Source organism: Colossoma macropomum, unplaced genomic scaffold, assembly GCF_904425465.1.
Source record: "Colossoma macropomum unplaced genomic scaffold, Colossoma_macropomum, whole genome shotgun sequence".
Classification (NCBI taxonomy): Eukaryota; Metazoa; Chordata; class Actinopteri; order Characiformes; family Serrasalmidae; genus Colossoma; species Colossoma macropomum.
The window spans coordinates 176,731-201,584 of NW_023494801.1; the positions used below are offsets into that span (position 1 = coordinate 176,731).

At 43.9% G+C, this 24,854-nt stretch overlaps 1 protein-coding gene across 1 annotated transcript; it reads right to left on the reverse strand.

The window, feature by feature from the left end:
• Positions 1-1,012: 1,012 nt before the first annotated feature.
• On the reverse strand, positions 1,013-23,791 carry topaz1 (testis and ovary specific PAZ domain containing 1). Its single transcript, XM_036590437.1, has 21 exons — positions 23,245-23,791; positions 19,483-20,733; positions 19,146-19,376; positions 18,456-19,059; positions 18,289-18,335; positions 17,811-17,902; positions 16,879-16,978; positions 16,193-16,245; positions 13,015-13,101; positions 12,009-12,072; positions 10,631-10,782; positions 9,842-9,934; positions 9,158-9,273; positions 8,296-8,362; positions 7,543-7,714; positions 6,816-6,916; positions 5,682-5,847; positions 5,237-5,389; positions 4,432-4,635; positions 3,003-3,180; positions 1,013-1,229 (listed from the first exon to the last, which is right to left on the reverse strand). The coding sequence occupies exons 1-21, from the start codon at positions 23,789-23,791 to the stop codon at positions 1,019-1,021; spliced, it is 4,689 nt and encodes a 1,562-aa protein (XP_036446330.1). The 3' UTR covers positions 1,013-1,018.
• Positions 23,792-24,854: the final 1,063 nt, after the last annotated feature.

Here is a 24,854-nt window from a genome sequence, read left to right on the forward strand (position 1 = left end):
TCGTGTAGGTTCACTGGTGGTTCTGGATAGTAAATAAAATGTCTATGTGTGTTGTAGTCATGGCGACCCCTGGTTCCTATCACCATCCCACTCTTATGATGATTTTTTTAAATGAGTAATTTTATAAAAGCTCTCTCATCTTCTGAGTTGTAATTACGCGATTCTGTTTAACTAAAAATGACGTTCACAGAGACGAGCATCTGTTTATTTTTCATTGACTTCTTGTCAGAAATATTTACAGAAACATCCGAACACTGAACAAACAGAAACTGAAAACACTCAAAAAACTAACTACGCCTGCTGAATGGGGCTGTCCAGATCCCTGCCCGGTCAGTCTCCTCCATCATTTATAAAAAGGGCAGGTTTTGATTAACAGAGTCACTAATAAAACAAACCGCAGCGTCTCACACTGAGAAAACACAAACCGCACCAGCTGGACCTTCACCTGAGTCTTAAAGTAAGTGCTAAACGTCCAGTTTCATCTGCTTAAAAAACAAACAAACACGTAATGACAGCGGTCAGTCTGTGGCCTTTGATTCCTGATGAATTTACACACTTCTGATATCTTAACAAGCAAAGACAAACGGAAGGAATTTAAAACGTAGAGAAAGAACTAAATAATTCTACTGGAGGAAAAAACAGCTTCTTATTAACCTGTTTACAGTAAACAAACAATCAAACGGTCCGTCTGAGTCCAACTGAAGTTCCTCCATAATGCGTAATTATGTACAATTAAGCCGAGCAGCGTTTCAGAACTCGCTGACAGACACGTCTGTTCCTGCTGGAGATCTAAAATCTCCAAAAGTGCTGAGGATCCAATTTACACTCTGTCAAAAATAAGAACCAGGCCTGCAGCAGAGGCTCGCTGTCTGCACGTGTTTATTAGGATCGATTCTTCATTCCTGAAGCCCTTAAACTGCTGACTGTAGGTTTGAGTCAATGAGGCGAGTCAACATGTCTGGTTTAAGTTTCTCAGTGGACGTCTGGTCTGTTCCTGACAGCGATGCTGTCCGGTGCGTTAGCTCGTCCACATCTCCTGAGCCCAGGTCTGGTTGTGTGAGAGCCACTTGGTGGCTGAGCTGCGGTCCAGGTGGAAGAACTGCTCCTGGTGCTGATTCACAGCCACGTAGCGGATGCTCAGTTTGGGGTTCGGTATCAGCGCCGCGGACAGCAAACGGCAGCCGGCCGCCAAATACACGCTCTCCTTCACCGCCTCCCCGCAGGACGACCTGCAACAGAGACGTCACTGAACATCATCGTCACGCTCGCTCATTTCGCTGTTCATGCTCCACAGAACTTTCTCTGAGAGAACCGAGGGCTTTTATTCACTCACAGAATTATCAAACAAAACAAACCAAACAGAAATGATTATAAAACTCATCGCTCTGGTTCTTAATCTGATTAGCTGAGCCATGTCTTAATGCTCATCGGGAGCCCTGAAGGGTAAGAAGAACCATAATATAATAATAATAATAATAATAATAATAATAATAATAATAATAATAATAGACATTTATTTAAAAGCGTTTCAAGATACACAAGGACACTGTACACAATAGATGAAGATAAAAATTAAGATAAAAACAAGTCACAGAAATAATAACTGGGTAGAGCTAAAATTAATGAACATGTCGTCACAAATAATCCATCCATCCATCATCTAAACCGCTTATCCTTCTGGGTCGCGGTGGGGTGCTGGAGCCTATCCCAGCTGTCATCGGGCGGAAGGCAGGATACACCCTGGACAGGTCGCCAGTCCATCGCAGGGCAGACAAACAGACATATACATCCACACACACACACTCACACCTAGGGGCAATTTAGCACGTCCAATTGACCTGACTGCATGTTTTTGGACTGTGGGAGGAAACCGGAGTACCCGGAGGAAACCCACGCAGACACGGGGAGAACATGCAAACTCCACACAGAAACGACCCTGGTCACCCAGCCGGGAATCGAACCCAGGCCATTCTTGCTGTGAGGCGACAGCGCTACCCACTGCGCCGTCACAAATAATTGGTCAATTTATTTATTTTTTCTGCCTGTGTAACAAACCGAAAACAGCCCAAAAATGTATTTTTTAAAATAATATTTTAAAATATTTTTAGCATTACTTTTTTTTAGCAGTACAATTTCTGGGATCTAAAACCTCAAAAACAAACCTTTTTTCCATTGTTTGAAAAAAATACTAGTTAACACTAGCATGTCACACCAGCTCTGACCAGCAGGGGTGGCCGTTTTTCTCCTTTACACTTCTGGCTTCTGGGCCCAGGTGAAAAAAACTGACCGGGGAGCTTAGGCTACGTTCACATCACCAGGCTGAAGTGGCACAAATCTGATTTTTTCCCCTAATGTGACTCAGAACTGTTTTCAGAGCTGTGTGGAAACAAATCTGATCTTTTTCAATCAGACCTGAGCCACAGATCAGATACGTATCTGATTCGTGGCCATGTGACCTTAATGTGACGCTCAGATCGGAATTCATGTGCTTTTTTTCCACTAAGCTGCGCCATCATTCAGCGTTACCATGGCAGCAGCGCCGAACAGAAGTTAAAGCCTGTAAACGGTGGAAAAGCAGCTCATCTCACCTTTTTCTCCTTCGTCTCGCTCTAATAATGAAGCTGAGAGCTGATCAGAGTTAATGATCTTCTCAGCGAAGCTCGTTCTGCTCGTTAGTTTGTGCTGATGATGAACGTGATTCATTCACGTGACGTTACTGAGTAGGATGAGCTCATGAGGGTCATTTCAGGACGCCGGTTCGTCACATTAATGACAGATTTGAATCACTTAACCAGATCTGAGCAACAAGGCTTGTAATGTGAATGTAGCCTAAGTGGCTAACAATTAGCAAGCTACACCACATGATACAAGAACCGTGTCTGTGATTGGTTGGTTTGATGATCGCGGTCCTGCGCTGTGACAGTGCTAAGTGCTCTCATGTCTCTATACTGAAAGTCCACGTTACTGTAAAAGACCATGGGGCAGCATTTACCCAAACTGACCGTCTGAGTATGATGAGCAGAGGTGAGGAGGGGTCACCGGGGCTCTGAAGGCTGCTTCTCACACAGGTGATGAACATCTCGAAGGCCAGAGTCATCTCAATCTCACTGAGGCTGCACGGCAGCGACAAAGAGTCCCTCTCACACAACACCTCGGAGTAATGACCTGCACAGAGAGCACCTGCGAGAGGAAGAGAGGAGAACGTCACACAGACCGCTAATAAACAGAGACGAGAACATCAGCGTCATGAGCAGCAGAGTTAAACTGAAACATGACGTCTGAATACAGCTCAGAAAAGTGTCTCCTCTGTCTGAGAGAATGAAAATACGGGCTTTTACTCCCAGTTCAGAAACGCAGGAACCTTCGCACTGAGGTCTGATTATTAAACAGCGTCAGATCAAAGTAAAAAGAGATGAATTCCTCAATTCGTAGAGGTGAATTTATCGCTTTAACTGAAAGGCGTTTGGCTCATTCTCCAGAAAAAGACAGCGTGAGATGTTCCAGCGTCTCATCAGGAGCTCAAGGTGGATAAAGAGTGATTTTCCTCAGTGAACTGAAGTTTCTGCAGATTTCAGTGAGTTTTGTTCATGTTTCTCTCTCACAGTCAGTCACTCTGTTTTAAGGCTACTGATTCTGAACCTGAGCCCAAAACAGTGACAGAAAAGTCCACGGTCTTGTCTGGAAACCTGACCAGTTTACTTAAGGCCAGAGTTCACTGACGGGACAAACACCAACAAACACGAGCGTTCTGAGTGCAGCAGGGCTGAACGATTCGGGGAAAATATCTAACTGCGATTTTTCTGACCAACACAGTGACTGTGATTGAGTTTTAAATTCAAATTTCCCCGCTGTGAGATTAATAAGGGTCACTTATCAATTATTTTGTGTAAATTAATTTCTAGGCCTGTTTTTGGCCAAGAAGAGCAGATCTGCTTTTCATGGTATGAAGCCTGAACAGTGTGTCAGACTAGCAGGTAGTGATGGTTGTGATGTCACACATACAGAACAGGGCAGGTTTGTTTTAACTCATCCACAGGCAGCTCACAGCCTCTGTGTTTAGAAGGTTAAACTTTCTCCATTTAAAACTTGCTGATAGTGGATTCTATAATGAAAATTGCAGCTCGTTTCAAAACACGATTTCAACATAAAAAAACACTTAAAAATATTCATCTTTCAGCTCGAGGCTGCAGTCGTCCTGAGAATGTTCTGAAGAAGAACTTACGAGTAAAATGAACTGGAGTGAACAGGAAGTGAACGTTCTAGAGTCTTTCAACAGTCAAACATGGGTACGGCACACCAACCAAACGCTCATGTTTGTGTTTGTCCCATCTGTGAACTCTGGCCTTCAGACTAGTCTTCAGAGAATGTGTACAGTGTACATTAGATTGATCACCAAACCGTTAAACTCTGTCTGATGAGGGAATCACTCACGTTTGAACAGAGCTCTGCCACGACTCCACACGTTCTGCCTGCCCAGTTTGTGGATGACATTCTGAAGCTGTGAAGGTTCTGCGCTGATGCCCTGCGTCAACATGAATTCGAGAGTGTCTGCAGCGACCAGCAAAACCTGGTTCATCATGCACTTCTGTAGGTGAGCGTTAAACACGCCGCAGTACTCACCCAGCTGGACGCCATCTGACCAGCAACGACAAATACAACAGAAAATATTTCACACACTGAAAAAGAAACTGCCCACTGTTTCATATTAAAACAGGTGAATGTAGCCCAAAAATCATCTCAGCCCTGATGTGAGGGCAGCTCTGGGCAGTCAGAGCCAAAACACTGCAAATGCATCAGCACATCTGAGGTCAAATCACACAAACGTCCTACATTCAGTCCTTCGTTTAGATTCAAGATCAAGATTAGATTTTTGCAAATCCCATCACAGCAAATCTACTCTTAATTTAGGAATTATATCTTATAGAATCTCACGTCCTAAACTACGAAATCAAGGACGATAATCAGCGATAATCATCAAGCAATGAGGCCTGTAATGTGAACAGAGCCTTAGACGTGCAGATTAGATGTTTATATTGGATTGAATATATAAACCTGCTGGTTTATCACGTCTGTATATGTCTGTCTGTATATGTCTCTCTCTCTGTCTCTCTCTCTCTCTCTGTCTGTCTCTCTCTCTGTTTGTATCTGTCTCTCTCTGTTTGTGTCTGTCTCTCTCTCTCTCAGTGATGTGAGACAGAATGTGATGTACAGGACGGAGTGGGTGCCTCTAACTAACCGAGTGGCTGTCTGAGTCCCGGCAGGTTGCTGAGAATCTCCAGCGTGTCTCTGTGTGAGGTTTTCCCAGCTAGACTGGTCAGAACCCTCCTCCGGTTCTCCACATCCGCCTGGTCACACGGCCACGTGCTTGAGCTCACAAACCACTCATCAGCTAAAAAATAAATAATTAACCAAATAAATAATGAAATAAATCAAACAAAGGCACATTAAACATCACCCACAGACGACACAAACATACAGGGCTATAATTCCAAAACCGTTCACTTGATTTAATTACTTGAATTAATTACTTGAAATTCTAAAATAGACATAATTAAACTGTTTAATTATCTGAACAACTACAACACTGCTGAGGAAATAACACTGATGTGAAGCTAAAATGCAAAATGTAAATCTAAAAATAAAGCAGTATTTTAAGTGTGGGTTGTTTGCGCTGCTGTCACCTCTGAGCACATTCAGAGCTCCCTCGATGCTCCCGCTCTGGAGGAAGAGCTCCGTCGCTATGGTGATGAGCTGACAACGTGACGTCCCGTCCTCACTGCCGAAGAGCCCTTTCAGTTTGGAGAACTCCATGTGCAGCCGAGACATCACGAGGACCAACTTCACGCCCTTCACACACATCCAAAAATACAGACTTCAAAACTCGTAGTGTGTTAAAATCCACACAGTCACACAGTGACCGACTGCAGCAGCCCTGTTTTTATACACTTGCTACAACTTTCATCAGAGAAATTTCAATATTTGTTGAATTTGATTGAAAATAGTTCAAAGTAAAAACAGGTAGTTACAGGATGGCTATGAATCGCACTGAAGCACGTCACTGACCATGAATAAAAAACTAACAATCTTCTTAGAATATTTGAAAACATCTAACAGCTTTTTAGGAACTCTTCCACTCTGAATGAGGCAAAGCATCTCAGGACACACAACACGTAGACAAAACAGCGCTTACTGCAGTTATTTTACCTTCTTAAAACAGTGCATTAAGAAGGGCTGTCAAACTACTCAAATAATGAAATGTGATTAAGTGCATTTGTCTTAATTACTCCATTTTTCTTCCAAAAAGGACTATATACATATCTATGTACAGTCAATGAGTGAATATATCACATGTATATGTACACACACATATACATACATACACACGCACACACACACATATATATACCACACACACACACACACACACTATCAATGAGTGTATATATCACATCATACGTACAGTCAATGAGTGTATTTACCATATATATCATATATACAGTCAAAGAGTGTATATCTCTCATATATCATATATACAGTCAATGGTTCCTCCTTTGTAATTTTAGCCTCTCGTTCTCCCTCTTACAGCTCGTGGCTTCTCATCAGTGAAGGACACAACTTAAAAGCTGTATTTGAAAAAGGGGCCAAAGAGTCACAGCAACATTCAGGGTGTAACTACAGATGGGTCAAAGGGTCGAAGGGTCAAACTTGAAAAATTAGGAGTCCTGTTGACTCACACAGTGGACTAACAGTGGAGGGTTCCTTCAGAACTGACCCCAAAACCATCCGTTCTGTATTCACTCATTACACAAACCTACCTTGGCCCACTCGTGTGTTCTGTGATATCTGAACATCAGAGAGACTCCCACTCGTCCCAGAAAGCTTTTCACCAGCCCGTCAGGCGGCACTACCTGACACACTAACATACACAAACACAAACACAGAGAGACGTTAATACTCCTTGAAATAACTCTGCGTAATGAGAAAACACGTCTGAGGACGACTCATTAACTTTTGGTGCTGGATGGCCACAAACAAGGACACGCCCCCTCTAAACCCCGCCCCCAAATTCCTCTAGTCTGTGCTCTTTAACATCTAGAGCGCAATCAACAACACTAGCAAACCAAGCTAGCTAGTGAAACGCTACCATCAACTAACAGAACTGTCTTTCTCTGTAAGACGTAACATTTATTTTTACTGCATGTAAATCTTCTCCACACACGACTCACATCAACACTCCTAACCAAAGTTCTGGGGCCTTTTCAACCTTGCTAATTTTTGTGCTAATGACCAGGGAAATTTTCGTATAAATACAAAAACTCTCTGCATAATTCAGTGGATAAGACGTAAACACATCTTAACATCTCACACACTCAATTATGGAGAAATTTTGAAAAATCTGTGGACCTCCCCTTTAAGCTCCGCCTACACAAGGTAACAGAGAGGTTTAGAAATTTCCTAATAACTACGTCCCCCAACATTCAGCCCATAATTTCTCATGATGGTCCCCAGACATTCTCTGGATGAGAACATGTGTGTGAGTACCCGACTCAGCGAAAGGCTCGTATGGCAGCGTGAGTTTGTCTTTAGGTTCTTTCAGCAGAGCCGTGGTAACACAGCAGCAGAACCTGGCCAGTTCTCCTGCACTGTATCGACCGGCACAGACGCCACAGAACACGCTCGCCAGTCCAGGCCAGTTCTCCTGCTGCTTACATACCTACCAACACACACACACACACACACACACACACTGATCAGTTTAACACTGTAGAGAAAATTCTAGTTTTTACTCAGGTTCACATTTAGGCCGTTATAGGCTGTGACTGAAATGGAGCCTTGTTTCCTCATTAATGTAGAGCCTCAGAACCACTCTGGAGCTGCTGAATCTGTCCAGATTACAGAGGTAGTGCTCTACAGTGTCAGACAGGCTGTATATTGTTCAACCGGTCAACAATAAACCTTCCAGCCGTCCGTCACCCGTCTCCAGTCAGTTCAGCATACAGTAAAGACCATGTAGTGAATAACAGCGGGAAACAGAAAACCCGGAGTGGAGCTGGAGCGGAGTGATTAGAGAAACGCTCTGAGCGAGGAGCGGGACATTCATGCTCCACTCCACTCCCACACACTGATGAGTAAAAGAGTGAACAAAACCTATAATTTCATTTTATGATTTAGACACTAAGAGAAAATCAGCAGCTGTGCATATAAACGCAGACAGGGATCCACTTCAGTCTCAGCCTCACTGTTTAGGAAATACATAAATTAGGAATAAAGAAATGAACAGATCTGCAGTCTCACCTCCACCTGGACCACAGCCTCAGACAGCGCTGACAGTTCAGCGGTGAGGGGGTTTGCGGCCAAAGCTCTGCAGAAACAGACACACAACAGCAGAGCATGTGGGATCAGTGACGTCACACACTGTTAAACATATTACAGAGGAACAATAACACAACACAAACACTGGAGCCCCCGATAGAGGAGGACGGACCCTGTATTTAAAACTGTGAAACAGTTTTACGACTTTACATTTTATTTATATATAAACAGAAATATATAATCTGTATGTTCTGTTCTTTCCGCTTCCTGTTGCTGTGACTCCCGGCTGTAATCTGATAAACCTGACTCCTAACCACTGACATGGTAGAACACCAAAACATCCCCATCAGATAAACAGCACTTAGAACTTTCTCTCTAAATGGATATATCGCTGCTGTTGGAACTAAACCTCGTATCTCCAAAATTACCTTTGATGTAAGGCAATGGAAATAATTCTGGTTTGTCTCTTTGGGACTGTTCATCATAAAATTTACACACAATGTAAAGAGTAACAGGCATTTTTAAATTGTGCAAAAAAATAAAAACAAAAAACAACAAATATATCCATATTGCTCCTGTTGGAACAAAACCTTTTATCTTAATTTTTGACATTGTTGTTGTTTCAGTTTCTGACATAAAATGCATGTTTCCCTTTGCATTGTATGTAAATTTTATGAAGAACAGACCAAAAGTAAATGACCCAAAATTACTTGGGGTCTGGTTCCATTGACTTACATTAAAGGTGAAGTATGTTTTCTCCTTCCCCTGTAAAGTTACCATTTTGGAGATAGGAGGTTTTGTTCCGACAGCAGAGATAAAACACACACAACATGAAGAGACTCACCTGCATTTGACAGCATGGAAAATGTCCATCTGTTTTCTGGGCACCTGCAGCATCTGGAGCTCAGACTGCATCATCTCACACTGATTTACAGTGAACACACAGCCTGCATCTATCATCTACACACACACACACACACACACACACACACACACACACACACCTCAAACTTTATCTGAGCACATTCACAAACACTGCCAGAACCGTTTGGCCACACATGAGCGCACTGTACTACTCAAACAGCTCCATCTCAGACACTCACAGCAGAACCGGCGCCACATCGATTTATAGATAAATATTACGTTTGAAAACAGCCATGAAATCCATGAGGAATCCTTGTCGCCCCCCTCTGGTGTGAACAGAAACTGTCCTAGATATACAGAATATAACTGCAGTGTGTTTGTGTGCGCACGTGTGTGTGTGTGTGTGTGAGTGTGTGTCCCGATTTATCAATTTGTTTAAATTGCTTATCATCCTGAATAGCAGTTGTGTAAAGACAGGCCTTAATAACCTTTTAACCATGAACACCTGCTGATTTGTCACCATTTATCTGAAAACGTTATGAGAATGTAATTAAAGCCTGTGTGTAGTTCAGCATTACTGAGAGATCATCTCTGCTTAGACCCGCACTAATGAAACAGACTTTAATGAAAGTGATGTTGTGCTTGCTGAGTTTAAAGGTTTCACCTTTGAGGTGAGGAATATGAGCTCTGGTACCGAGCTGAGCTGTCCTCTCTCTCGCACGTGTTCATAAAGTGCCATCACGAGCTCGGGGGGAGGCTGTAAACACACAGAGGTTTAGTATGCTAAAGATTCGTCATTTTTTAAAATGTTCAACACGGTAAAATAAAAAACACTTGTTTCAACAACAAAGGCCTTTAATCAGAACAGTTAACTTTAAAATATGGCAAAGGTTAAAAATAAAGCTGGTTTAGTTCAGCTGAATCCATCAGAAATTCACGCCCGTTGTTTACGCCAGGCGTCTCCTCGACTCAGAGGGCGATGAGCTGCAGAGCCACTGAAGCTAAAAGAGCAGAAACACCTCCAAAAAAATATATAAATCAGAGGATCAGACTGTGATGATAAATAAGTAAATAATTACAATCTGTTACACCTTTAGCTCATTATAAAGCTGCAGTCGCAACTTCTATGACATGCCGCTCTGCAGCTTCAGCAGGACTCACAGCTTCTTCGATTTTTAGAACAAGTATTCAAAGCCTGCAAAATGCTCAGGCGAGCTCGAGACTTGCAAAATTAAGCATAAATTACATGAAGTCCTTTTCCAATATTCTACCCAATTTAGTCATATCCAGTTCTACCCTCTAGTTAGGACGATAACTAGAGAGTTATGGGATCTCCCATAATAGAGCCAACACTTAGACGGCTGCGCCACTCAGGATTCCCCAGTATGAAGCTCTTTATTACGAGAGGTCTGGTGTTTACACATTCACACTGCACATAAAAGCACCTCCTCACCGTTTTGTTGTGCGAGAGCAGCGTGTTGATGACGGGCAGCAGGTCCGTCAGCAGCGCCAGGTTCAGCAGAGAGGAGAGCAGAGAGTTCACGATGTTTTGACTGAAACTCGCACCAGGAGAATTAGTCCTGTAGTAGCCAACAAACACCTCCACTGCAGACGGAGACAAAGAGAGATTTAACACGACTTTATCATGGACTCTTACAGCACTGCAGGAAATCTAATCTAATCCACCACTAGATCCTCCTGATCAAGGCCTTCAGAGCAGGAAAGGAAAACTCCAGCATGTTTTCATGTTCTAATCTGATCCCTGTCTGACTACAAGCTACTGGTAAGAGTCAATGTTACATAGTCCTGAAACACTGACTGTGAAAAATAAACAGTATTTCACTAGCTACCTTCTTTTGCGTTTTGTACTCAATAAAAAAGCACAAACTGGAGGAAATGTGGGTGGAGGTTAGAGGGGGCGGGGTTTAGAGGGGGCATGGTCTTGTTAGCTCAGCAATCCAGCACCAAAACTTTAAGACTGTATTCAGACCGCAGGCAAATTGGATTTGTTTCTCAAATCAGATCTTTTGAGTTGACTGTCTGCTCTCTTATTTGCAAGTGATCAGATTTGTGTGTCCAGACATCACCAGTCTATCTGTATGGGTTGCCGTGGTAAAGAAGTAGGCGTCACGTGGTGATGCAGATTTCAAACGCGGATGCAGGAGAGATGGAGGAGCATCATCTCGCCCTCCAAACTCTTCAGAATTCTCTTCATAATCATGAATCTTTGGAGCTCTTCTTGAATCCCAGCATTAGATCACACTGGATTCAACAACGTTGCTGTTTGTTGTGTTGTGAGTGACGAAAAAGACACTGTGAAATCTGGTTTGAGCGTCCAGACTGAGACTGATCTGTAAAAATCAGACTGGAGTCGCATTTGAAACCACTTCCAGATGTGGTTTAGATCTGAATGCAAAAATCTGATTTCATGTGTTTTTTCTCTGTCCAGACTATCAATTTCTGGATACGATATAAATCAGATCTGGGCTGGCAGTCTGAACACATCATGAAGTCATTCCCAAATGCGTATTATCGTTTATTATTATTAAATCATGTCTAGTCCTGTAAGACTAGAAGCTACAATGCATACTGAGTTATCAGTGGATTTTTTACATTTTATTGGTCAATATTATTTTGTCCCACCCACCGGTGCAAGGTGACATCATTAAAATACACAAGACATTTCAGAGGCAGGGCTTAAGTTATTATATTTTGAAGGAAAATTACAGAAAACAAGAAATGAATCTTTTCAATGCTGTGATATGATGAATTGTGCTTAATATGATCAGAAACACAAACAAACAAGATAAAAAAAGAAAACTCTCTCTTACCTGCTCGCTGTACAAGAGAAGGACTTCCAGCACGACAGAACTTCTGCACCGTCTCCATACAGAACTACAGCAGAGAAACACAGATTCCCTTTCAGATAAATCCATCGATCAGGCATTCACTCTACGGCAACCAGGGGTGTAACGGTACGTGTATTCGTCCCAAACTGTTGCAGTACAGATGTTAAGAGTTCAGTGCAGCCGTATGGAGAATACGCAGCAGCCTATGTGCGAAGACTGACGAACGTAATCAAGTACAGCCTAACTGGACGAACCTGAAACACTCCTCATTCATTCAGTCATTCAGAGTGGTTTGGTGTGAAACGCTCTGTTCTAGAGAAACTTACCGAGTCAGAACTGTTCACAGTGGTGGTGATAGGAACCAGACGTCCACCTCTAAAAGCTCCCTCACAGAAAGTTCCTACATGAAATGGTTATGAATTCACTGCCTGATGACTGAGACACTGTTTTATGATAGTTTAGAGAACTTAAACTCCATTCATGGTGGAGGGATACATGCAGGGCGCTGTGAGGCAAAATAGTCCCCAAAGAAAACTTATTATTTCAGATTTTCCACTATTTTCCATCATCAACATTCCATATAAACTCAGAAGACTCGTGTAGGTTCACTGGTGGTTCTGGATAGTAAATAAAATGTCTATATCTGTGTTGTAGTCATGGCGACCCCTGGTTCCTATCACCACCACTGTAAAGACATCTGAACCATTTCACACCAAACCACCCGAGGTGACTTTATTTACATCTCTACCACTGAAATTTTGAAAAATTCCTCTTTAATACACTACAGGCTGTAGCAGCTAAAGTTACCACAGGGGGGTGCTATATGACACAAGGTGGAACATCTGTAAAACTAAATGAAGAAAAACCAGCCTTCTGCATTTGGGGGGTTCATTGCGTTTTTCTCTGTTTTACCAAACCGCGGTGAAGTGAACCGTGACGTCTGTGTACCGTTACTCTCCTGTGAAACGATCCCCTCTCACTCACTCACCTTCTCATCTTCATCCCTGGGCAAATGGAGGAACCAGCACATGTTCCGCAGGCACGAGTGATGCTCACTGAAGTAAAAACGACAATACTGGGCAGACAGAGGTGGAACATGTTAGAGAGACACTTTGGATCCTGTGTTACATATTTTCAGACGTTCTGTGGTGACATCATAGGCCTCGTTTCCCCTGCAGGGCCGAACGGTTCTCAACACGGAGGGTAACTGTTCCAGTGGCTTTTCCACATGGTTAGTTAACTGTATACTGTTCAGCAGGATGACATAACAACGTAGCTATTCACTGACTGTTCTACGTTTATGCCCATATGGTGCCAATGCAGAGTGCGGCGTTATTCCAAACCCAAAAACAAACATGTTCAGTTCGCACAGACGTCAAATAAATAAAAGCAGTGCATGATTTTAAATCCACCACTCAGCAAACAGCAAAGCTTCAATCTAACACCAGTTTCTAACTGTGAAACAGTGCTGATAACCAGGAAGGAGTAGCTGGTGACGCTCTGGAAAAAGAGCGCTAGCTTAGCTAGCATACTGCCTGCTCTGCTCAGCACAGAACAGGTTCGACTCTGACTAACAGAAACTTTACTGACACAAATTTAGATGATAATGACTCAAATCTGACGAAGCGAAGTCGAGCGGCTGATAAATTAAACCTCCTCCCTGGTGTCTGGTGTCTAAGCTAACGCTAGCCAGCTCCTCTCTCCTTGCTAATATAGCTTAGCTAAAGAGATCCAAACTCCCCAGTAGGGGCTCAACTTGACTAACTGGAGCTCAGCTATCACAAGTATACATGATAAACGCTTATATCAGTGAGAGCAAAGTCGACTGATCGGTGTTGGAGTGGCAGAAAGCTGAAACGGAACCTGTTCTGTGGTGTTTAAGCTGTAACCTGTTAGGCTAAGCTAATGTGAGTGTACAGTGTCTGCCACAGCAGTACAGGCTCGGGTCCGGCCAACCGATGACTAAAAACACCCGTTTAGAGGATAAAGACTCGTATCTGGGAAACACATTCAAGTGTCTGGTGTTGAAGTGACAAAGATAAAAAACAGAACTGTTCTGTGGAGATTTGAGCTGAACCCTGCTGGGCAGCGCTAATGCTAATGTAGTTATCCGGCTACAGGTGAAACTGCAGTACAGGCTCAGTCTTAGTAAGTGATCCTCAAATATCACCCGTTTAGAGGATAAAGAATCTAAGAGTACAGAGAGAGACGGGAGTTGGAGTGACAGACGGAATCAAACATGTTGTGGTGGGTGGTGTGTAGGGGTGGGGGGAAACTTGACTCTTAGAAGCATCGCGATGCGGACGTGGACGATTCTGAATCAATTCACAAACGTCAAAAATTGATTTTCTAAATTTTAATTGATAGCGTAATGTTGACGGAATGCAAAAGGCGGAACTTTGCAAAGTGCAGAAGTGCAGCGCCCAGACAGTCTGTGGCGGCACACTGCATTAAAAGCTAGTGCGGGGGTCGCAACCAAACGTCAATAAGAGTCATTTTGTCCTTTCAACAAAAATCAAACCACCTTAGGAGCCACAACACTGAGTCCATTTTATCATCTTGGCTGTAAATGTGTCTCAGTCAGTGCTAAAGTCCCAGTGTAGGGTAAAAATATAATACAAACAAAAACACAGACTTACTCTGCTCTGCTTCAAGCTTTAGCTCAGCTGTAGCATCACCAGCTGGAAACTTTTCCATAGAAGTAGAACAGTTCATTGTAAAATGTTGTTCAATGTTCTACTTTTTACGAGGCTGAAATCAGTTTCTTGTTCTCCAGCTTCTCGTTCAAATTTTCCCATTCCATCTTAAATGGTGCCTGAGGCGCCAGAATGTAACTGCTGCACCATTTAAGGTGGAACGGGACAATTTGAATGAGAAGCGGGAGAACGAGAAACTGACTTAAGTTTCACGTGTTATTTTAGTGTTTGACAATTTCTCATTGCAGAATAAACGCATCAGGAAACCAGCTGGAGTGATTATAATCACAAATAAGTCCATTCATCTCCAAATTATCAATGTTCGTCTTAAATCTTTCTCTTTGTCTTTTCGTTAGCTACTTGCTGGGTGAACTAGCAGTTATAGGCTACATTAATTCCAGAGTTTAAGACCATTTATTGTTAAACTGTGTTGAACGATCAGCAGAGCATTATTTTACTGTAAAGGAGGATTATTTTATTTTTCCCTACAAATCTACTTTTGTTGTGAAGCTGCAACAGGCCAGTAAAAGAGCCGCAGGTTGCCGACCCTTGAGCTAGTGTATGGAAGCACTTTGGCTATGAGTTGAGGGGGAAAACCGTATTACATTTCCACCCATTTTCCGCCCAGTTGTAGTTGCTGCCAACCAGAGGACCATCAAGCAAATGATGTCAAAACTTCCACCCAAATCTAAAAAGACGAGGCGAATTACAAACTCTATTGCAGCTTTTTTGCCAAGGATTTGCGTCCGTTCTCAGTCTTTGAGAACCAGGGCTTTCGCGCTGTGTTGCACACTTTGGAGCCGAGATACAGCGACCCGTCTCAAAGATACTGTACTGACGTAGCGACGCCCCGACTCACTACAGCGATACCAAAACCGAAGTTATCGAATCACGGGTAGAACAGCTGTAATGTGCTGTGTGGACATCCATTGCCAAAGAATCTTATTTCACTGTAACTGCACATTTTATCGCAGATGAGTGGCAGCAGCGTCTCGTGTGCTCCAAACAAGAGCACTGAATGAGAGCCTTCCAGTTCACTTGCCTCATCAATTCCATTTGATTTAGTAATAAAAGATATTGGAAGTAAATTCATTATGGATCATGACAAACACTTTGCTTTTAAAGTTCCAAGTCGTCACACAGAGAGAAAACAGAAATCCTGTATATAAAAAAAAAGATGCATCGATAATCATTTTATAATCGCATCGCAGTGTCTGAATCGTAAACGAATCGAATCATGAGGTGCCCAGAGATTCCCACCTGTAGTGGTGTGTGTGTGTACCTATTAGCCTGTTAGCAGTTAGCCACTCATCTGTGTAGTATTTACTGGTTCTGATTTAGTGGTACAACAGATGGAAAAAGAAACCAGTCTTAAGTGTCCAGACCAGCATGGAACGGCCCCGTAGGGCCCTGAGAACCATTTGGCTCGACCGTGGAAAAGAGGCCATTTTCTGATCAGTGTTTACTCACTGAGACTGGAGAAGGTTTAGGAACACTGCTGCCGATCCCAGCTGTGCCATGAACTGCACAGGAGACAATACAGCGCTTTATTCACACATCAAAAGACAGCCAACAGTTTACACTACAAACAACATTATATATTTCAGTTGCCTTCAATTTTTTCCCAAAAACGGAATTAAAAGGAGCGTTTTTATTCAGTATTTGTCACTAAATCCAGTTAAACTGACTAATTTTGGTCTCTTTATAATGAAACAGTTGGTCAGTGTCCACAAGTACTGATAATATACACAATATGTTCAGAAAAGCATGCTGTATTGCATTGTGACGTAATTTATCAAGAAAACAATATATATCATCATATTACCGCCCGCAGGCCAAATAAGTTGAAAAACAACTAATGAATCAAACAGAGTGCTCCACGGGACGCCAGAGGTGGCGCTGTTTAACGCAGTGAGTCGTGTCTAATTACGCTACAGCATTTTAGTTCAGAGCAGAGTTTTAATACAGCGTAAGTGAAACTTCAATCAAAGTAATAAACCGGCTGATTTAAGTTTGTGTGATTGGGGCAAAAATCTGATTCAGATTTTGTCAGATTACGATCCCCAAACTGTAGCTCTGAACGTCAACATTCTTTATTAATAAGCATTCTTAAAATCAGACTATGAAGTAGAAGACTGAGAGAACGGAGGACCCACCATTGCTGCGTGTATCAACCACAAGCCATGATGATCCAGCGCTGTTAGCGTTCAGGTCAGCAGATCTCTTATCCAGGTTATTATTACAGTCTGTAACAGTCTGACAGAAAACAACAGAGTCACAACACCCGAAACAGTCATGCCAGTTTAAACACGTCTACAGAGCGAAAAAACTTCTGCAGCAGAGATGATGAGAGAAACCTCAGCTGAGCTTCAGGGAGGCAGGGGGTATTTTAATATGTACGGATATCCAAACTCTTCTTGGTATCCTTCTCACTTCATTAAGAATTCAAATAAAACGTATAGAATGGAACACAGAAAAAAGAAATTATGTATAACCTTTATGGGTGTAAAAATGAACAGAATTCAGAGTTTTGATGATACAGATGACAGATTTTTCAATAAGGAGTTGCTGAAAATGTGCCTTACATTAATGCCATTGTTTCCATTTTCAATTTACTGGAACATTCAACATTATAAAAACAATAATTTTACTCTTATAAAAAAGCTGCTTTACAGTGTCTAAAACATAATTTTATGCTCAAGCCACAACCTAATAATGTCAGCCCCAAGCTAACACACTAGCCACGAGTTAACATGCGAGTCATAATACAGCGATGGTATACAATTCACCTCTATACCTCACCGTACTTGAATTAATATCTTGTATTTTTGCAATGGTAGGTTTTTTAGTGACCTGCACCGAATCACAGAAATGTTAAAACACATGTTGTGTCTCATGTTATACACAGTGAGCCTTTACTTATCCTTTACTTACACATAAGAAAATATTTTAGAAATGGGTCATTGGCCATCAAAACACCTGCCCGAGTACAGTCTGTGTGGAAACTCTGGTAAATATTTCCATTCAGAGTGAATACAAACATCAAGTTACACACTAAGCATCAAACAGATCCAAAAAGGCCACTTACCTGTTCTGGTTTCACTACAGGGTTCCTTGGGGTCCAGGTTCTGCTGTGTACCAGCTGAGTCAAAGGACTCTGAGCCTTACCACCAGCCTCCACTGCAAGAACAAGACACTCAGTCTATTTATCCATTACTCTGCTTCCAATCATGCTATCACACCAAGATTCTCCAGCACACAATAAAAACATTTCCCCTCATTAAGTCCTTTAACATCTGGAAAACCAATCAAACCTGACCTCCGACATACTCATTTTTTCAAAGAGCTCTCATTAAGTTACTATTCAAGCTAGTGACACGCCAATGAAATTAATACCTCACCAAACATCGGTCTGAAATATCAGTCCAATCTAAACGTCTGTCAGGTGCCAATATTTGTTTCATGAGCAAATATCTTCCGATACTCATATGATGCTGATTCTCATCGCGCTTCCCTTATTCAAACTGGTCATAATGGACACATCAGATATTTTCAGGAGCACTAACCTGTGAATAAACCGTCAGAACTCTCCAGTTTGATATGAGCAGTTCTCCTGGGGTTTTGTGAGAAATGCAAAAAAATACAGCAGATTTAGAAACTTTTTCGGACATTTTCTGCACTGAAATCAACCTAAAACACCAAAACTGTGATGCATCAACTCTCACACACGTACCTCGTTGACTCCAAGCCCCAAACTATTCTCTGACGACTTTGGAGCATGGAGGTCTTCCCAGGTTGCAAGAACATTTGTCCCGTCTCCTTTCCTGCCTCCGGGCTAATTTTTTGAGTCTGTCGTTCTTCCGTTTCCTTGACGACAGCCCCGAAGAGCTCTGGGTCATCTTGAATCACATCAAGCACGATGGCATCCTCCTCGTACGCTCGCAAAACATCCAAGTCAGCCCTGGCAACCGCAGAGCATTTAGGGGAACTGACGGGGGATGAGCCTCGGTCGGCCTTACCAGGCTCGCACATCTCGTCCTGCAGCGACGGACCTTCAGAACCGCTGCTGGAAGAGAGATTACTGTTGTGATAGTCCTCACTGGAGGAGGAGGAGCAAGAGGAGGAGGAGGAGGAGTCGGAATCGTCTTTGCTCGTCAGGCTGTTAAAGCTTTTCTTCCATCTTCTCCCTCCAGTCGAGTCAGGTGGATCTGTCTTTTCAGGGTGCAATAGATTAGTCCTGGTCTCCACACCAGCATTAGAACTCATCACTGAGGAAGTGGCCTGAGGTTCCGTTTTGGAACGTACCATCTCGGAAGAGGCTTTGGAGATGGGTTCTTCTGGAGGATGCAGCATAACAAGTGAAGATTGCAGAGCTTTCGTGTGAGACCGATGTCCTGAAAGGGATCTGCACCATCAGACAGACTCTGCTCGACAAGCCTGAGCTGAGGAACACTGACTGGCTCAGGTGTGGGAACCACATTCAGCTCATCGGTTCTCTTGTCAGGAATGTCATGTTGAGTAGACAGCAAACCTGAGAAGTTATCTTGATCACAGAAGACTTCTGGGGAACATTTGACCTCAGCTTCAGCGCTGCACTTCTCAACCGAGACGAGACGAGGAAGTCCCAGTTGAGGAAGATGCAGAGATTCTGTCTCTGCAGAGGGATCAGGCCCAGTGTGGGAATGGTTGCAGGGTTCCTCATCTGCTTTGCCTGGATTTTTCTGGTATTCTGCTGCTGGATCTTTTGGAATCTCCACAACCTCTGAAGGGTTTTTTCTCCATCTTACTCAGGTTTGCAGATGGTGACTGCCCTTGCCCGTTTCGATCCACAATGCTCTTGACACTTGATTGGAGAAGCTTGTAAAGGTTTTCTCTGACGGTTTCCCCAAAGGTCACACTGAGAGAAGTTTGCACTTTACTAATCCCATGATCTGTAACATCTGAGGTTGCAGGGGTAACAATCCATCGAGGGCCAGTGAGAACTGATGTCTTCAATTCGGAAGGAGGTCCACGTCTAGAGAAGGGCCAAGACTTGTAAGTGCGGGCACAGGACAAGAGAGGTCGAGCCACATAGGCTTGGGTTCTCTGGCAGGAGAACGAAAGTGGAGAGTACGCTTCACCTTCTGAATCCTCACTTCCACTGTCCTCCTCCAGATGACGGCAGCATTCCTCAGACTCTCCAGCAGCAGAGGCATTATGGTCAACTGCAGGGTTACCCTGGAAGCGATATGGAGAACCAATCCCGTTGAAGGCTGGCACACGTCGTAGTACCAAAGGAGGCACATGGAGGACTGGAGTTGCTGTCGCTGCCTCTTCCTGACCCACTGATGCCACAGCCGAGCCTCCTGTCTCAGCACTATGCTGAACCCCATCATGGTTGGAGGGGACACATGCAGTCCCTTCCCCAGAGGTCAGCGTCATCCTCTCGTGGTCCAGTATCCTCGCAACATGATTATCCGCAGTCCCGGTACACCCCTCGTGACGCACAAATATGTCTGAAACTCGTTCACCTGACGAGAGAGAAGCACAGCTATTGGTTGGAGCACACACCTTCCACATTTGGCTGGTAATCCACTTCCAATTACCGTGGTGATAACGTTGCATCAGAGACACGTATTCTTTCTTAAAGCACTGCACACCTTTATGCTCCCTCTTTTGACACAGCGCCGCCGGCAAAACGCACGAAAAGTCACGTGAGGTCACGTCAAACACCCGGGCTACATCACACAGTTTGACCTTGGGGAACTTCCCAGGCCACATAACAAGCCTGGGTTTCAGCTGAGCTTGTGCTGCAGGACGAAGCTTGGCCCCCTCCCACCTTTGCAGCGGGTCAGGGCGCCTTGAACCGGGTTTACGGACACAAGCCCGTTTTTTACTAGCAGGAGGGGTGTATTTTACATCGCCACACAGGGCACAGCACGAGCTTTTCACAGACCGTTTGACGTGTCTCCCTGAACCAAATCTCGTGACTAAACCGTAGCGTCTCTTCAGCTCAGCGTTCTTATTACAATCTGCAATAGGAGACAAAGTCATTGGGAACAGGACAAAAAGCAAAAGTAAACAGCCAATTTAACAGAGCTCTCGAGTCGTGTGTCGTTCTGTAGTTGAAGTCAGACCCATATTAGGAACTCTGGGCGTAAGCAGATTGCAAAAGCTGCATCACCTACATGGAAAGTAAACGGTGTTTTCAAAAAAATCGGTGCTCGCTCACATTGTGGTAAAGAACATTTTTTCCAAACCTGATACTTTTTGACATGCAAACACTCCTTCGAAAATCATCAGATCCTCAGAATTACGTGATCATTAAAGAGCCAAAATACTAATAATGCTTCAGGCTAGCTAATACTGCTGTGCACCAAACTGACCTCTGCACACTGAAGCTGATCTGTTTCCCTCCAATTTAAACATCCGGAAAATGTGTGACACAAGCAGATTAATAAAAAAACCTTTTATATTGATTTACCTTTGGCTACTGGGAGCATGTACAAGCTGATCTCCACAGTTGGAAACCCATATAAACATTTGTCCTTGAACTTAAGATTATACATTTTTCATTTTTCCAAATGCATAATAATAATAATAATAATAATAGTAATAGTGTCCACGGCTTTCTTGGGGTTGCACGGCTGACAGAGAAAACTGGACCAGTCTTAAAAAATTTAAAATTATTTTTTCAGTATTTGTGAAAGGGCTCCTCAACTTGGCTTTGCAGCATGAAGGACAATTGGGGTCTTCTTCATAAGGCAATCCTTCACCCAATCTTTCTTAAAAGTTTTACAGAATAAAAGTCTTTCTTGGCTTTTATGCTGCAGGACATGAGGAAATCAAAAGGAGTCGAATACTGCTCAAGTTAAGTTGTACACATACAATCATGTTAAACTATTTTATTTATAATTTTCTGACTAAACTGCCTTTTTTAATAGTTTATTTTATCTGCACGTATGGCTGAACGGTCAACACCTCATATTTTTATAATTTGGGAGATATAAATGCCTAAAGTTAACGCACTCACATAAAGAAGGTACTGTAAAACAATGATTATTGAAAAGTTGTCATGTATTTATTATCTTATTTAATAAGAAAACAACTGAAACACACATTACCCATGTATGCAGCATTGCTCCTATTTCAACTTCTTAATGATCTCGTAATTCAGAGTATTCAGTGACACTCAGGAGCCAGAAACCAGCTCAGATCCTGATAATGCTGACTTCAAGTCCTCCTCAGAAGCTCCTACTTACGACTGTGTTCAAGTGGTTTTGGTTGGAAATAAGACAGATACACTGGAAATAATGTTTCTGGTTTACTTTTGTTTTTCTGTCATTAAAGAGAGTCTGTGTGTCTTGCGTTGCTGCAACAAAGTGGAGAGCAAAGGATAATTATTAGAAGAGCAATGTGTTGTGGCTGATGAATGACTGAAATACGGCCAGTCTATCAGCGGCTATCGTCGTTTTTTTTGTTGACACCGCCAACTCAGAAACTCGGGGCTCATCAAAAAATCAGAGTCTCTCACTAGAAAACACGACATTGTGCTGGCGTTGATGTGCATTCATCTCGTAAATACGATGTTTTTCGACAGGACTTCAAGGCAGCAGACGAGCATGACACCAAGTACAGAATGACACACAACTTCAGCTTTCCAAGGCCCTCCAAAACAGGGCATCCTAAACTCATACAGCTGTTCTGAGTGTGATGTGTACCCAGACAGAAATCTGATAAGAGGGCTGCATCTCAGCCACCTTAAATCCACCACTAGTGGCAGAGCGGTGGACACTTAAAAGGTGGCGGAGACGCAACTTAAAACAGCACCTGACCTGCTCCTGAGTTTGTAGCCCACAACTTACTGTGGCTCAAATTTGAGCTGTATGAACATTTTTATACAGGTAGCCGCAAATTATACAGACCCGCTCTGAATGCTGGATCTCTGTTTAAGAATAACTCCAACAGCAAACACTGAAAGGGGAAATCCACCGATTTTTCATAATTCATGCACAAGGAAATGGTTAAGACGTAAACAGAGATGTTCAGAGAAATTTATGAAGAACTGTTCACAGTGGTGGTGATAGGAGCCAGACGTCCACCTCTAAAAGCTCCCTCACAGAAAGTTCCTACATGGAATGGTTATGAATTCACTGCCTGATGACTGAGACACTGTTTTATGATAGTTTAGAGAACTTAAACTCCATTCATGGTGGAGGGATACATGCAGGGCGCTGTGAGGCAAAATAGTCCCCAAAGAAAACTTATTATTTCAGATTTTCCACTATTTTCCATCATCAACATTCCATATAAACTCAGAAGACTCGTGTAGGTTCACTGGTGGTTCTGGATAGTAAATAAAATGTCTATATCTGTGTTGTAGTCATGGCGACCCCTGGTTCCTATCACCACCACTGTAAAGACATCTGAACCATTTCACACCAAACCACTCTGAATCTCTCTGATTACACCTCACACACTGAGTTACTGAAGAATTCTGAAAACCCGGTGGAATTCCCCTTGTACCGCTTCACGGCTCTTACTTGATGCTCGGCTCCGCAGCCGCATTATGTCGGTCTCTTTGAGTCCGGTGCTCGCCCCGGATCTGCCCTTCGGTCGGCGCTCCGCAATGGCTGCACGCGCACGTTCCGTCGGCGCAGAGCTCGACGAAGCGGATTCCACGCGCATCTTACCGTTGACATAGCACTCCGCGGTGGCGGGCTCGGTTTGAGCGTGCCTCACGTGCTTCCCTTCGCCTCCGAAACCTGGCGCGAACCCCGCTGAGCGAATCCCGGCGCCGCCGCTGCTCGCCCCCACCCCGCCTGCGCTGAGCGGAGCAGTACCTGAGTCGTACCCTGTCTGGTGCGCGGTTCTCCCTCCGCCGGGCTCTCCCGCGGGCTCCCTGACCGGCTCCTGTGCAGGGGGGATCGGCGGTTCCCGGTGCACGCGGTCGGCTCGGGCAGGGTCCGCCGCGTGCGCCCCGGTGAAAGGAACGCGGGGGTCGCAGACGGTTCGCCGCCGCTTTGGGGCCGAAACGCTTTCGAGTCTGAACGCGCTCCGGTTCAGTTTAATCCGGTGTGACGGCTGCATCGCCTCTCCGAACCGCGTTAGCTAACGCTGCCCTTCACAGCACGGCGCTAACGGCTCACTGCGCCGGAAATCGCTGAGCTAAGCTAAGCTAGCCGCTCCGTTAGCTTTCAGCGCAGCTAATTTAACTACGAGGCTGAAGTGAACTCAGCTTCTGATTCGCCAGCCTGTTCCAACTGTCCCGTTCCACCTTAAATGGTGCAGCAGTTATCATTATAACGCCTCGAGCGCTGTAATATAAACTGCCGCACCGTTTAAGGTGGAACGGAACAGTTGGAACAGGAAGCTGACTTCGGCCTCGTTAGCCGAGCTAACTTTACAGTGTTCACGGCACCGAACCCGGTGTGTCTGAGTGTCGGAGTGTCTGACTGTCTGAGTGGACAGATGTCTGAGTGTCTGAGAGTCGGACTGTCGGAGTGTGAGGGTCGGACTGTCTGAGTGGACAGATGTCTGAATGTCAGACTGTCTGAGTGTCTGAGAGTCGAACTGTCTGAGTGGACAGATGTCTGAGAGTCGGAGTGTGAGAGTCGGACTGTCAGAGTGGACAGATGTCTGAGAGTCGGACTGTCTGAAAGTCGGACTGTCTGTGTGGACAGATGTCTGACTGAGAGTCAGACTGTCTGAGTGGACAGATGTCTGAGAGTCGGACTGTCTGAAAGTTGGACTGTCGGACTGTCTGTGTGGACAGATGTCTGACTGTCTGAGTGGACAAATGTCTGAAATATGAAAGTTTGTAACGTAGCTACAGAGCCGCTAGCTGCAGCTTAGCCTAGCCTAGCCGGCTAACGGCCTGTCGTTACTCTGACTCGGCGACGCCCGGCAGTCTTTAAACCGGCTAACTCGGCTAATTTGCCGGCATGTCTGATTCGGGGAATAAAGAGAGGCTGTTTTGTTGTCGTGCGAACCCGATGTTCCTCCCTGCGCCCGAAATCATCTCCGCTAACGCTGAAAGTGTTCGTGAAATATTGTACATTGAAAGCGTAGCCACGCTCCTGTGCGCATGGCGCATGCGCAGAGTCGGAGCGTAAATTCGCCACTGAAACACTGAGTGAGCTCTGACTGATCC

What these genes read in the sequence shown, in the direction of transcription:
- topaz1 (XM_036590437.1), bottom strand. Translation starts at nt 23,791, where the DNA reads ATGCAGCCGTCACACCGGATTAAACTGAACCGGAGCGCGTTCAGACTC. An exon ending in TTCTGACGGTTTATTCACAG is followed by an intron (nt 17,903 to 18,288) that starts GTTAGTGCTCCT and finishes TTGTTCTTGCAG; the next exon opens with TGGAGGCTGGTGGTAAGGCT. An exon ending in CTGCTCATCATACTCAGACG is followed by an intron (nt 1,230 to 3,002) that starts GTCAGTTTGGGT and finishes TCTCTGTTGCAG; the next exon opens with GTCGTCCTGCGGGGAGGCGG.